This window comes from Asparagus officinalis, chromosome 4 (genome assembly GCF_001876935.1).
Source record: "Asparagus officinalis chromosome 4, Aspof.V1, whole genome shotgun sequence".
In the NCBI taxonomy this organism is placed as follows: Eukaryota; Viridiplantae; Streptophyta; class Magnoliopsida; order Asparagales; family Asparagaceae; genus Asparagus; species Asparagus officinalis.
The window spans coordinates 20849588-20865336 of record NC_033797.1 but is presented as its reverse complement, the minus strand read 5'-3'; the positions used below and the strand labels follow the sequence as shown (position 1 = coordinate 20865336).

The 15749-nt window shown below is 37.8% G+C and overlaps 1 protein-coding gene across 1 annotated transcript; it reads right to left on the bottom strand.

Annotated features, from left to right (window-relative positions):
- Positions 993-10287, bottom strand: LOC109836892 (cytochrome b-c1 complex subunit 6-like). Its single transcript, XM_020404934.1, has 4 exons — positions 10159-10287; positions 3355-3439; positions 1453-1542; positions 993-1322 (listed from the first exon to the last, which is right to left on the bottom strand). Coding segments are annotated over exons 1-4 (210 nt in total). The 5' UTR covers positions 10161-10287; the 3' UTR covers positions 993-1289.

Here is a 15749-nt window from a genome sequence, read left to right as displayed (position 1 = left end):
CCAGAAATAAAAATTTGTTGAGTGAGAGGAAATAGCTTATCATGTGTGTACCACCAGCAGTTTTTTGCAATCCGAACAATTTATTTGTCAAATTTCTACATTTCAATAAGAGCTAAATTATCGTATTGGTTTTTTTATATTTTTTTTACATCACTCATACCACTTTGGTATTTTTCTAACCCTGATAATATGTTGGTATGTTTTTATGAACCAAATTTGCAATTAGACCCAAAAACTTCGTCGTTGGCTAGGAAAAAAAGTCATGAAACCTCGCATAATGCTGTTAGTGCTATCTTATTCATTTGTGATATCTTATTCATGAGAAAAGTGCCGAAGACTATTTGGCACGCTAGTATAAAGACAATAACTATTCCCAAGCTTATTCAAGAATGTTGAGAGCACTACGACGAGTTAGATTTTTGGACAAAGAAGGGCTATTAGTGCTATCTTATTCATGAGAAAAGTGCCGAAGACTATTTGGCACGCTGGTATAAAGACGATAACTATTCCCAAGTTTATTCAAGAATGTCGAGCGCACTACCACGAATTAGATTTTTGGACAAAGAAGTGGAGGGCATGGTATTACCTCCAAATGTGACGAAGAGATTTCTCAGAAGCCAAAAAAAAACTATGAGGAAAGAGGTTTCATAGCTTTTTTTTTATCGACGGTGAAGTCGTAGATCTAATTACAACATTTGGCTAAAAAAATAGGAAAACATCCCCCGAACTACAAAAAATAATAAACTGATAAGAAAAATGTACCAAAAATACAATAATTTAGCCTTTCAATAAGTATATCAATAAGTACACCACGCGCTAGGGAGGGAGAAAAGCAGAAGATGATTAGTAAGTTAGTAACCCGTAACCCATAACCCATGCGAGCAAGAATTGCCACGTCTCACCATCGTGATATCCAACACATAACTTCTCCAATATATAGACAAGATATCACACTTCGCAAGCAATTTGACTTTTTACCAAAGACATCGCAATTCACAAGTAAACTGGGTGTTAAAAGTTCTTGCAAGGTCGCATAAAATGTAACATTTGACAGAAGCAGATTGATATAAAAGATAACATAAATCTGTCTGCAGCAGAAAATGGGCACACAATTGTATGCGTCCGTGTCTCTTTTTTTATGTAAAAAATATTCCAAGTAGTGAATGTCGTCCGTCATCATAACATAATAATGTCCACTGATAAAATTTCGATTGCAACATGACGACTTCAGCCTCAGAATGATGCAGTAGCAACAGAAAAAGAAAACCTCACTTTCCGACGAGCCTCAATCACTTGAGCATTTTAAAGAGTTTCTCAGCTACCTGTTACAAGTCATTTGCAAATCTTTACTCACAAAGAAGCTTACAAAGTTGGATATTATTCATCGTACTACAAATGAACCATAAATCATAAACTCAATGGCGTATTGAGGAAAGGAGGCAAAGAGCTTACACATTTGTCCACACAGGACCAGTAATCAAAGTATTGGCCAGTGCAGTGCTTGTGCCCGGTCTCGTCATCTTTGATTCTCTTAACACATGCCTGCATGTAATTAGACAAGACTGTTGGCATAAGCAAATACTAGTGAGAAAATTAGTCAGAATGCAAAGATTGTTCAGATATATTTCTTAAGGACAAAGACCTGCACAGCCAGCCTATAGGGAAGCCGACATATGCTGCAATACTAGAAGTCCTGGTTACAGCAAGGATTGATAATATTTTTTATCATGAAAGAAAAAGCTCGCAGACTCTACAAATAATTGGCCCTAGACTTTCTGGCAGCAGAATGAAATTCTGAAGCTTTTGCCCACTTTATATGACACGTTTTTCCTTCTTTTTCCTTTTCTTTAACAATGGTCATAGTCGCCTGGTTTAGAGAATAAGACCTTCCATTACCTATCTCCTTGCTTTACCAGTGAACCAGACCATTAGCCTTTATATAACAAATAAGAAATATAAAAATAACAGTCGCAAATACTTCAACCCATATTCGGGATTGGCAGAACAGATATCAAATGACAATGGAATTCATCAGATGGCATGCAATTCAAATAAATGCAAATGGAATTATCAGGATTAATTTCAATCTGATACCCTAAATTATAATGTAATTACACAAATAACCCTAGAGTCTGTGTATTTACATGAATAACCCTGGAGTTACTGATTGTAATTACGCAGGTAACCTTGAGAGTTGCTTATCGTCTAGGCTCTAGGGTCACCCACGTAACTACAATTAGCAATCTCAAGGTTCCCCATGTAATACGCAAACTCCAGGGTCACTCGTGTAATTACACCGTACCTCAGGGTACAGGAATGTAATTAATTCAATAGATAATTAGACATCTATGATAATAAAACTAAATACTGATGATGCAAAGGATGTTATCGACAGTTGAAGGTTGAATATCGTGCTCCTGAAACAGATAGAATGATAGACATGCAGATTGTCACAATTACCTTGTCGTCACATATATCAAACAAATATAATTTATCACAACAGCGAGAAAAAATTGCATGTCCTAAACCCTGAAGTCCAAGTTGTGTATCGGGTGTACTTCAAAAGTACGTTCACCAAAAATCAAATTAGGGCCAAAGGCAGGAGATAATTTCAATTAACCACTCACTCAAGAAGTGACCAAGAACATAGAAGATAATTTTTAGTACAGGACTACTATGTGCAAGAAACGTTACTTCACCTTCAGACATTAGTTTTAGCTATCTCGTAGAAATGTTGAGCATGATGTCATAAAGATATACTACATGTTACAGATCCTAAAATTCAGCTGAGAAAAGTCTCTTTGATACAGTCAAACAACAGCATAAGTATACAATTTGGTCTTGCAATCTAATGAACATTGGGCAGTGCCATTATGATCTTCAAATGGTAGTCACAGTCCAATTTAATGGGTTGGTACATAAAGATAACTACAAAACTTTCGCTTTTAGTTAGCAAATATCATTCTGCTGTTAACAATAACTTACGCTTTTATTTAGCAAACATCAACCTTCTGCTGTTAACAAATATAAATGTGACTCAAATTGACTTCTAGAAAAAATTTCTTCGAGACATAATTATAAGAAGTTAAGAACAGTAATTAATTGGTTCTTGGCCATGGAAAAAAAAGGAAAACCTACAATCAATTTAGTAATGAAAAAATTTCTTCGAGACATAATTATAAGAAGTTAAGAACAGTAATTAATTGGTTCTTAGCCATGGAAAAAAAAGGAAAACCTACAATCAATTTAGTAATGTGAAAGCCACTGAAAATTTTAGTAGCAGGAAAATAACGCACAGAAAGTAAGAAACCAAAAGCCAAGTGCAAATTATGTGATTAACAATCTAAGAATTACCTGGTACTCAAATAAAGGTTTTACACAGACTGGTTTGCAACGCTCCTCAAGATATTTTTTCTGATCAACAGGTTCATCATCCGCCCTGAATTTAAAGAAAAGGTCAAAACTGCAAATAATATGCATGGGTCAACATGAATAATAAACATGGATAACTAGCATGCCGCACAAAGACGAACATTTATTTGCATAGAAACACAGTCATAATGAAAATACGCAAAAGTGAATAGCACACACAAATGCATAAAAGAACACACGCAGTTTTTAAACCCTAACTTCCTCCGTGTTTGTGTTTAGTGCACGTGTAGAGGATACAAGAATGACATTATCCATATGAGGAATGCCCTTCTGTGGAGCTCTAAAAACCCTTATCTATCTCAAGTGCATGATCAACACAATACAAAGTGATCTTCATGTCTTAAGACATTTATAGATGAAAGTTTAAAAAGTTATCGCCCAGCGAAGCATCAAGCGGTTATGAAACGGATCGTTTTTCAGAAACAGAACAATTATGATTAGGCATGAAGATAATAATGAATGGGTAAATCAAGAAAAGAGGTGACGACTCTTTCTACTTATCAACCTAGTCAGCTAGCATCACCAATCTCAGCTATCTCAATACAAAGTCACATCAACCATGTGACTTAGTTCTGCCAAGATACCCTCATCACCCAACTTCATCCACAAGCACACCGCACAATACACATCACTTGATGAGACATTTATGCAGGCATGAAGATGTTAGACTAAAAGCATTCCCAGAAACTTATACCAACATCTCTCTAGTCACCTTTCTTTTCTTCTTTTTTCTTACGACGCCTTCACTGCTTGGAAACAGCCAACCTCTTTTATCTATATGATGCCTTTAACATTCATTTTGCATGAATAATACCTTGGGCTCCAAAATCTGAGCCTTGATGCCACTTGTTTGTTGCATCTGATTAGGGTAAAAGGGACTGGGGGATATCCTCTTCATTTAAGAGAGATTCATCCAAATACTACAAAAAAGAAAAGGTAGATATCCTTAATGTCAAGAGCTAACATCCAAAGGGTGGTCAAACCTCGAACATTCCTCCTTTTGGTCCCAAAATATCAACCCATCTTCGAGGAGGGTGTTTTACAGTGCTGAGCACACTAGTAGTAGTGACAACCTTTGTCTTTTAGTGGTCAAAGGAGTAAATTGGGGTATTAAATGACTTTATGAGAATCCAAAGCAAACAATACATGTTTGGGTGCACAATGAGAATATGGCCACCGATCAACAACTCTCATAGTGAAAATTTTAAGCATACGAGAAAAGGTAATAGAAATAACACAAAGCACTGATGACTGCTTGGTAAAACGCTATATCCACGGACGGGGACAGATGATTTTTTTTTTTCCTCCTCTAAATTGATACCAGAGTAGGAATTACAAAGAAGATTTGCTCTCTTGAATTAATATCCCTATAGAGTATAATCTCGAAAGACACAGGAAATAAAGAGAGATCTCCAAGATGTGTTCCGCGGGGAAAGTGAGAGATCAATTTAAAGAACAGAAGAAGTTCCCTTGAAATCCCTTCTTTTAAAGTTTATAAAAGATCCTTGTCTTCCCATGAATGTAAGTGTATCTGAACCGTGAATCTAGATTGTTTCGCTTGGTTGCTTTTTTTATCTTTTTATTCATTCGATACTCTCACCGTTGCAAGCAAAAGTTCCACATTCTTCACATCCCAAACACACCATGCCCCGCCAAAAAAAAAAAGGAAGCTCACTAATTTATTCCAGATTCTAAATGGGCTATAAATTTACTTGTTTTTCAGGTCCCAATAAGTGCTTTCTATCGTATATGACATTTAGGGACACTTCAGTTTTCTACATTTTACACGGAAGGTCTATACAACAAATTATCGAGCTAAAGGAGCTTCCAGGTATCTGTGGTGCAGGAATAGAACTCGAACGATTCCGGGGATACTACAGCTACCATACAGGATAGAGTAGGCAAAATCAAATTTCAAACTCAGACAATAAAAAACACAGAAGGGAGAGAATTGGCTTGTTCTAGAGCAATAAACCAATGATGTAACACTTAAACTGAAAGGATTACGAGGTTGTCAAAATCACCTTGTAGAAAGGAGTAAGCAAAGTCCCATTCAAACTAGTTGCAGTTTCGCTGTTTAATATATGTGCTAAGGGTGAATAAGTTCCCTATCATTATTAATTGTACACTGAAAAAGATGGTAAATCCGTACATTTTCTTCAAGAATACATTTTTGGTACATGGTTAGAAGATTTTGCCTCTGCAATAGTATCTATGTGTAAAAATGAATTTTTAAAATGCCTCAACAACTGTTTCCACAGACAATATGAATTAAGTTACAGATATGGCAAAAGGATACACCAATTTTGTAAAAGGTGTGATATGGGGACACATTTGTAATATATCTTTCATAACCACTAGAAAATTTTATCTATAACATGCATAAGAAAGTGATGTTAGCAAATTCCATGGTCAAAGTTCAGCATAAAGTTTCAGACTGTACGGTAATAGGATGACCCTACAGAAAAAACATTTAATAATAACAACAGTAAGACATTTGCAAAGTAGTTTTTAATATGTTACTTGTTGAACAACTTGGTCACGATCTAGAGTGATTACGTTTCACCAACTCAACTAGAAAAATAGTTTAATGTCTTGGAACCAAAATATTAAAGTCTTAACAGGCTGTTATTGGTTCATAATAGTTAGGCAAGACTAGGACAATTGTCCAAGAACACTAATTTCTAGGATAGGGAACTTTTGGGTTGAATTGCTCAACTAAAAGTTGGCTCTCAAACAATCTGGACTAGAATTCTTGGATTGGACTAGAATTTCAAAAAATTTAATAAACCATTAAATTGTGAGAATAGCTGCAATGCTCCAATTTTATATAATAAAAAGTTTATTTTCTGTTGCTAACTATATTTTTTTCCTCCGATCTCTGCCTCCAATAATTCCAGTTATGGTTAGTAATTACCAACTCTTCCTCCATTCTCACTTAAAATTCTATATACCATATACAATTAGATTTGTTGGGTCATCTTGAATCAGAATGCTATGTCTTGAATAAGATACAAACAATCAGTATTTAAATTAACACGTCATCTACATGATCTTTTTTTTTAATTAGGCATGAACGGAACGGACAAGAGATAGTTTCTTTTTTTAACTCCTTCATTTCGCTCTTTCACATAGTCAAACTCAACCAAGTGGTTCAAAGTTTCCATCCTTATTAGATGCAATATGAGTTCCTCACTCTACTTTTTGTTTCTTTTTTAATGAAACTAATAACGACCATCAAGGAATTAGATTTGATAAGGTTTTTAGAGTTTGATAACCGGGGAAAACTGATTTGAAAGGTTTAGATTTGATGGTTTGGATTCTTAATTGTTGGAGAGAAGAGGAAGAGTAATATTCCAGGAGCGAGATCACAATCCTGATATTTGGAGTTGGGTCTTTTTAGGGCTTCCACAAGTTAGAATATATATAGTAGGGTTAGAATTTGGATTGTTTAGTCAATAGTCCAAATCACAATCCCAGGAGCCAATAACAAAATAAATTCAAATCCAAATTCTAGCTCTAAAAGATAACTTAATCATAGAAAAGGGTCTAGTTTTACCCAACAATCTTGAACCACTATAGCACAGTAACCTCTGAAGCACGGATTCGCCCCCAGAGGCCACGAATCCGTGTCCGACTCGAATCGGACATGGATTCGTCACGACACGTGCATGACACGTGTCGGACACGGTCAATCCGTGTCCGACACGGGTCAACGGTCAAATTAGGCTCGGACACAGTCAAAGGAGCTCAGACACGGCTCAAATTCGCCGAAGGCCGATTCATTTGGGTTGCGGATTTGGTTGTTAAAATCCAACCCGAACCGTTCGATTAAAAAACCCATCCCTATTTCTCAAATCTCTTGTTCGATTCGATCCTCAGCTGACTCAAACGGAAAAAAATAAGAAAAAACCCTAACCCTGACCCTCTCTCTCAATCTCTCAGCTTGCACTTCATCTTGAGGTACTTTTTGTTTACAAACTTGTTATTTTGTGATAGATTCATATTTTATATTGTTAGTTGAATTTTATAAATTTTTCTATATATAATAATATTATTTTTTTAAATCCTTGTCGTATCCCCGTATTCTATTTTTTTGGATTTTGCCGTATCCCATATCCGTGTCGTATCTGTGTCCCGTATCCGTATCCGTGCATCATAGACAGTAACAACCCCTAAGTTGGACACATCTTGGTGAGTTGACACTAAACCATGGTGTGTTCGTATTGTGTGGCGAGTGTCGGGGTCTAAAACGTATTGGCATAGATTCATATCATATGTATCAATGCTTTACGCCACCAACATGCAGTTATCCATCATAAAACTTTTTTATCCTCCTAATGTGGAAGTTTTCTCACACATAAGCCTTATATGTACTGATCCCTCTTGTGTGAGCCCTCGCTAGTGGATACAACATATGTGTGCTAATCAAATTTTAGTCTTGTGTAATATTAACAGTAATCCGACATTTCTAGTGACAATGTCTCATATAAAAAATATTCATTTTCACTGTGGAGTATGTTAACTCCCAAGACACATAAACCACAACTTAAGTAATAAATAAGACACAAAAGGAAAAAAAAACATTCTCCAAAATGTAGAAAATAACGTCAAATTGTTCAAAGTTCAAAGTGTTGGCAAACATGAAGATTCGGCAGGGGGGGGGGGGCTGCCACACCCAGGTGTGACAAAATCTGCCCCTGTTGTCAGGGATGTGGTGTCTGCCACACGCAGGTATGACAGAATCTGTCCTGTTTTTAGGGGTGTGGTGCGTGCCACACCCGGGTATGGCAAACTCATTTTCAGATTCCAACCATGTTTGGGATTGTGTTTTGTTATAAATAAAAATACGTTTTTTAGGGTTTCTTAAGGAGAGAATTAGCATTATTTTGAGCACTTTGAGAGGGAGATATTGTGAGGGAGTTGAGAGCTTTGATTAGGGTTATATTTGAGTAATTTTATGAGTTGTAACTAGTTGTATTTCTCCTTCATATAGTAAAATCTCCCAATCCTCTCCCCGTGAACGTAGGCAATTGCCGAACCACGTAAATTCTTGTGTTTGATTTAATTTGTATCGTATTTTGATGAATTGCACTCGTAATTTAGTTTGGTTCTCTTCTATCATCGCTCACTGACTTGTTTGGTTGTCGAGCATGCTTCTGCTCAGGGCGTAATAATTGGTATCAGAGCTCAAATTTCAGATCTAGGATTTTGTATTGTTTGAAGCTTGATTCTTGAAGTTCTAGGCTTCGGTGGAGATAGCGTTGTGGAGTTGTCGTTGGAAATCTCGCTTTCCTCGTGTGGTTAGGAGATCTAGTTGGAATCCTATCTAGGGTTCAATTGGGTAATTTCTCAATTCTATCAAAGTTTGAATCTTTCTTTATAATTTAGAGTTTGTAAACATGGGAGAAGAAATTGGTGAAAGCACTAAGACGATGGCGAGTACAGTAATTTGAGTTCTGTGAGCATTATGTTCTTGGCAAGAAGACGAATGTGAAGTTCGGGATAATCATCCATAGGACGAGAGGCATCTTGGACTACGTGCATACAGATGTTTGGGGTCCCACTAAGACGGCATCATTTGGTGATCGATATTGGTTCGTCATGTTTGTAGATGACTATTCTAGACGTTACTGGGTGTACATCATGACGAAGAAGAGTGAAGTCTTAAAGATATTTGTGAAGTGGAAGAAGAGATTGGAACTGCAGACTAGGAGAAATATCAAGACGTTGCGATCCGACAACGGCGATGAGTATACTTCTGACCATATTAGTGCAGCCGTATTTGGTGAGATGATGCATTGGTGCTCATATTGGCGTCGGCTCAGTTTTTGGAACACTTCGTCGGGGTGAAGAATTATAGAAAACGACGTCAAATTGTTCAATGTGTTGGCAAACATGAAGATTCGACATGGGCGTGATGTCTATCACACCCAGGTGTGGCAGAATCTGCCTTGTTTTCAGGGGTGTGGCGCGCACCACACCCGGATGTGGCAGACTCGTTTTTAGATTTCCACCATGTTTCGGATTGTGTTTTGTTATAAATAAAAATACGTTTTTTAGAATTTCTTAATGAGAGAATTAGCATTGTTTTGAGCACTTTGAGAGGAAGATATTGTGAGGGAGTTGAGAGCTTTAGTTAGGGTTATATTTGAATAATTTTGTGAGTTGTAACCCGTTGTATTTCTCTTCCATATAGTGAAATCTCCCCATCCTCTCCCTATGGACGTAGGCAATTGCCGAACCACCTAAATTCCTGTATCGTATTTTGGTGAATTGCACTCGTAATTTGGTTTGGTTCTCTTCTACCATCGCTCACCCACTCGTTTGGTTGTCGAGCACGCTTCCGCACGGCGTGCAACACAAAGGAATAAAAATGGAGATAATTGAGTCTAGAGCAGTCATTTTCTACAGAATCAATGTGAGCCGATTAAAACTACAGAAGTATCACCCGAAAACCCGAAAACCATGGTAAGTAGAAAAGAGAAATTCATGTTTAAGACTACCAGATTAAGGAATATTCCTTCAAAAGCACATTTAATGGTAGGCGAAATCAGTTTAGCAAAATAGACTTCATGTATAAGATAAGATCTGCGTAATACTTGAGCAAATCTAGAATGATTGAACATAATAGGGTGCAGATTGCGGTGATCAGATTGCTCACCAACAAACGATTTAAAATAATACAAAAAATTAAAATTAAAATTAAAAAAAAAAAAAGCTTACATCGAAAACAAATTTGCTCAGCCGTCGAGAAAGGAATCGATGGCTTTGCTCGCCTCCCTGTGATCTGGGGCGAGAAGAAGATTCTGGGTTTTAGAGAGACTGGACGGGTTGTACCCTCGGAACAATTTACGCTTATGATGCTCTCCTGTTTTCTTTGCGTCGGATCGATCGTGGTCGGCAATTTGCAAATTATGGGCTTTGGTGCGGTTCAGATAGGTCAATACGTTCAATGCGATGCTGTACCCGTGGTTCATTTAAAACAGGTTTCGGCATTGACTGGCTGCTCAGTGGGCCTGGATGTAGACTGGGCCGTCTTAAGGACGTCTGGACTGGGCCTCTTTAAAGGATGGACCAAATTAAGAAGGGGGGAAATCCTACAGAGAACACTCTGTAGACATTTGTATATGGAATAAGTTAATACGCAGTAGGGATCCTATCAGAACATCTCTATAGGAATGAGGTGGTTCACACAACCGATTGAATAGTCACTATTTCGAATCTAACCCTCTAGTTTCTTGTGTATGGTATAGATCACCTCATTATATAGGGTGTTCTAATAGAATCCTTCCACGTTAATATGGAATACATTCGACAACAATGCACTGGTATAACATTGTCTGTGATTTTTCAAAACAGAAGAGAAAAGAAATAGAAAAAAGGAAAAAATTTAGGCTTGCCTATGATTTATTAAACAAAAGACAAAATAAATAAACAAAAATTAAAAAAAAATGTTTAGTCCAATAGGCCAAACATAGAAACATTCTAAGACAATATATTATCACCTTCATGTATATTGTTCTCCTCAAGAGGCCCGTACTTGCGTATTTTTTATACCCCCCACCCCCCAAACCCACGCCTTTTTTTTTCGATCCGTGAAAGAAGAGAAAGATAAGGTCGGGGTTTTGATAAGAAAATTTAATTAGGTAAACTCTGTTGTTCTTAGTGATATCGTTGCTTCTTTACGCGCCACATTTGTTGCTCTCTTAGGGGCTGTTTGTTTGGCCAAAAAAACCTGGAAATCAAAAAATAGGAAACCTATTTCCTATTATAATGGTTTTGAAGTTGTTTGGTTGGCTTAAAAAAGAAGGAAATTATAGAATAGGAGATGAGATGAGATGAGTTGTCGCCTTATTATTGGATGATGTGAGTGATTTTTTAAAAAAACTTGTTTTGAGGTTGTTTGGTTGGTTAAAAAAACAAGGAAATGAATTGGAGGTATATTATTGGATGATGTTTTGAGGTTGTTTGTGTTTGGTTCGTTTTTAAAAATAAGAAAATAGATGAGATGAGATGAGTTGGAGGTATATTATTGGATGATGTGACACGTACTTAAGGAAATTGATTTCTTGTTTTTTTTTTGAGGAAATGGATGGAAAGGAATGTTTAATGAGATGAGATGAGTTGTCACAATATTATTGGATGATGTGTGTGATTTTTAAAAATGAGATAAAATGAGATGTGATGAGTTGGATGATGTGACACATTTCTTGTGTTTGGTTTATTTTTAAAGGTAAGAAAGGAGATGAAATGAGATGAGTTGGAGGATAAAAATAATATTTTATTAGATGTTGTGGGTGAGTTTTAAGGATGAAAATGGATAAAAATATTATTTTATTGATTTCCTTGTACCGATTTCCTTTTCTTGGTTTTTAGGAAACCAACCAAACAGCCCCTTACCGTCAAAGGTCTTTTTGGGATGCGTGCTTATATTTCAGACCCTTTTGGAGTATCTATGTCACTGGGATTGCATTTTGTTTTGCTTGAAGATAGTAACATTGGAGTCTAATGAGGATTTTGAAGTGAATACTAGTGTAGTTTTTTGAACTAGTATTAATTTCTGAAGTTTTCTATTAAACCCATGTATGAAATATATGGCATTGACTATCCATCCAACACATAAGCTCTCTTCACTATTCTGAAAGTACCCTACGGGGAGTGAATAGGGTATTTACTAATTTAATCCAATTTCGATGTCAAATTAAAACTTCTAAACAAAATATGCTAACAATATGATATGCACAATGATATAAGCAAGGATATACAAAACAACAAGCGATATAAACTATGTGACATTCTAGAATAAGTTCGTCAATGTCAAACACAAACAAGCAATATGATCACGGAGTTCGATCAACCCTTGACCTACGTCTCCACTCCTCACCTCGAGGAGATACTTCACTATCTCAAAAATCTACACAATCGGTTTCCAAAACTCACTGAAAACTTTTACAACTCACACGTTGATAATCACACAATACACTTATCTAAGTGTTGGACGACTCGTGTCACCTGTGTGTGCAAAACAATGACTATAGTGAAATCAAAGTTAAACTCAAATCAATCTAGCACAAATATATGAGAATCAAAATAATAAATAGCTAGATGATAGGAGTGTTTGTGGGAAAATTTACAGTAAAAGAAATAAAGGAAAATTGATTTGTATTCCTTCGATCTCAATTATAATTTGGATTTCCTGATTACAAAAGAGAGGAGAATTAATCTGGATTCTCCCCTTTGTTTAATTCTGGGTTCTTCACGGTGGCGATGGAATGCCTCCATCGAATGCTCGCGTCGAGTTTGCTCTCCGTTGACGATCCAACGTTTTGATTCACTGGAACGATATCTTCTCCTCACGATTCGACGTTGTGGAGAACTTGTGTGGTAAGTTTTAGACTCTTGATGAGTTGATAACTCTGAACGAGTTTGAAACTCTATGAAAGAGTTGATTTGAACCGAAAGTCGGTTAATCCGTCAAGGCCGAAAGCTCTCAAGACCGCTCCCAAAAGATGAATGTTGATCTCTCTTTTGTGCAGTTTTGATTTTCAAAACTCCAAATCGAAGATCCCCAAGAAGAAGCCAAAAATCTCCTCCTCGCTGCCAAGTCTCAGATCCAAAAAGCCAGCCCGAACTCAATTGAGTTTACCCATATTTATAGGGAATTAAGGGGTGTAACCCCCCCCCCCTTAATTCTCTCCATAATGGGGTTGAGAGGGGTGTAACCGCCCCCTTAATCAGCTCCTAAGTGGGGCGGAAATCCCTCAAATCGTGGAGGGAAAACGGTTCCTGCAATCGTTCAGCTCATGTTTGAACGAGTCAAACGCCCACGTTGGCGTTCAAGACCCTAACTTCGTGTTTTAGAATGGAGACGCGGAGTTGGGTACTCGCTGGGTGTTGAAAAATGCGAGGGCCGCTCGCGTTTTGGAGTCTGAAGGTTGGAAACGTGGGGGTCGCATGCGCTTCGTTTGCTGAAGGTTGGAAACGCGAGGGTCGCACGTGTTTTGCTTGTTGAAGCTTGGAAACGCGGGGGTCGCCTGCGTTTCAGGAATTGAAACGCGAAGATGAATTCCGCGTTTTTAGAAGGAGCCAATGACTTATAGCTTCTTCTGCAGAGCGTTGCAAAGACTATTATCTTGTAATCTTCATCTTGGCTCCTTGAAAATATGAGAGTCGTCAGATCGTAACTCCCGATGTTGATTGTGAAGACTATTGATTAGAGCTTTTATCAGTTGTTGTGAAGGTCGTCAGATTGTAACCTTCATCGGTCTATGTGAAAGTCTTTAAATTATAGCCTTCTGGAAGTCGTCAGATTGTAACTTCCATCATCGGTGTTTGATGTGGGATCAGCTATCTATTTTGAATTTTTTTTTTTACAGCCTGTAAGGAGTTTAGAAAACTTCTCCAAAATAAGCAAGAGAGGGGTAGATATTTGAGGTTGAAATCCTCAAGAACAATGTTGCAATCATTCTCTTGTGAAACTCTCTTTACATAAACAAAACACACTTAATTTTTATTGAAAAACATTTAAACATATTGATAAAACACTTCTATAAACTTCCTTAGTGAAACAAATGAATTACGAGGCATATATATAGTCTCTCTAACAAAAACAACCCAAAACTAGCTGTTACTGGTAAAATTAGTTGTTATCGGTCGACTAATCAAACTAGCATAATCTATTTCTAGCAAACTTTCGCTAGTTTGATTTGAAACCAACAAATAGGAATGCACGACCTCAGTAAATGGTATCACTCTTTTTTATTAATATATATTCCCTCAAGAAACCTCCAAATGCCTCTGTCCTGTTTTTTTTTTTAATTAAAACATACCCTTTCATGCCCTTTCCAAACCAATTTCGAGCAAAAAGCTTGGACCATGGCTTTCCTTAAAAATTGACATGACAAAGATTTCTAAGAAAATGTTTCTATTTTTTCTTGAGAGAACCAAATGAAACTTTAGGACTCTATTTTTGACATTTTCCTTATTTTCTACCACATTCAGACACAATTATACTTTTTTCGGGGGATTTACATCTTACTCCTCATAACCTAACATGCCCTAAATGAATAAGAAATTACTTTTCTTATTCTGAAGGTGTGTATTCTAATTTAGGGCAATAGTACTGTTGATGTTCGTGAACAAACAGTTGATGGGGGTCATTCACCGTCGGATGCAACTTCGATCCTGGCGACGATGGGGAAGAAGGAGAGGATGAATATTGGGGCTGACTCCTCCTCCGACTTTACGCCTGATTCTGAACGCGCGGGGTGGGCTGATAGCCTGCACATGTAAGAATCGTAGGAGTACGGGGCTAATTTCCCTCGTGGTACCTCCGACGGTCAAGTCAGTCGGTGAACTTGAGGAGGGGTTTTTGAGAGGTCCCTGGGCCATTGAGGTCCTTGCAGGGGGTCCCTCCCTAAGAGTTATTAAATTTTCTCTTTATGTAAAAAGAAGATCGAAAAGGGAGTAAAGCTCAGGTGTAAGAAGCAGGGATCAGCCTCCTTCACCCTTACCCTCCTTACCTCCTTTTTATAGTCCATTACCTCTGAAATTTTGGCCTTTCTTTTGCACAGGAGGACGTTTGTAGGGTGAGCAGATAGGCTGTTGAGTCATCCTTCTCCTTCCAGATGTCGACTGACAATTGGAAGGGAAGTCATTTGAATATAGAAGAGAGATGTCCCCTTAGTATCCTAGATTTGACAGATGAGACAGGGCAGAAGATAGGCCCGCTACTCGGTCGTCCTTCCCCCTCCAGATGGCGGCTGATGATTGGAGGGGAAGCTATTCGAGCCCAAAAAAGCATCATGGTGATCCCAGAGAAGTGACTTGTGAGTAGAATAAACGGCTTGTGCAGGAGAATTGTCAAAGCTGAGATCTTGATGGGACTGATCATTGCTGTTGTGTTGATTGACATCTGAAGTGAGCTTGGTCGGATCTTATCCCTTTAGTCGAGGCGGGTTTGATCTGCGAGCCATCATCATGATTTACCGATCCGACAGTCGGGTGAGCTTTGAGTCGAATGTATGGTCGAGTCGTCTGCTCGAGGAATCGTCTTAATTACGAGGGGGCGACTGATCCCGCGCTTCAAGTCGGTCATGATGACCCTTGATCGAAAGATGGCTTGTCTGCTCACCTGGCCGAGAGACTTGACCTTGGCTGGGCTTTTGAGTCTCTAAGTTGGTTTGGACCATAGCTCTCCCGGATCTACGCAAACATTCTTCCGACATCTAACTTCGTATGGTGACTTATCATAACAAGTACATTGGGTCTATTCGTGCAAATAGAACAACATGGGGTCTATTCACAATTAGGTG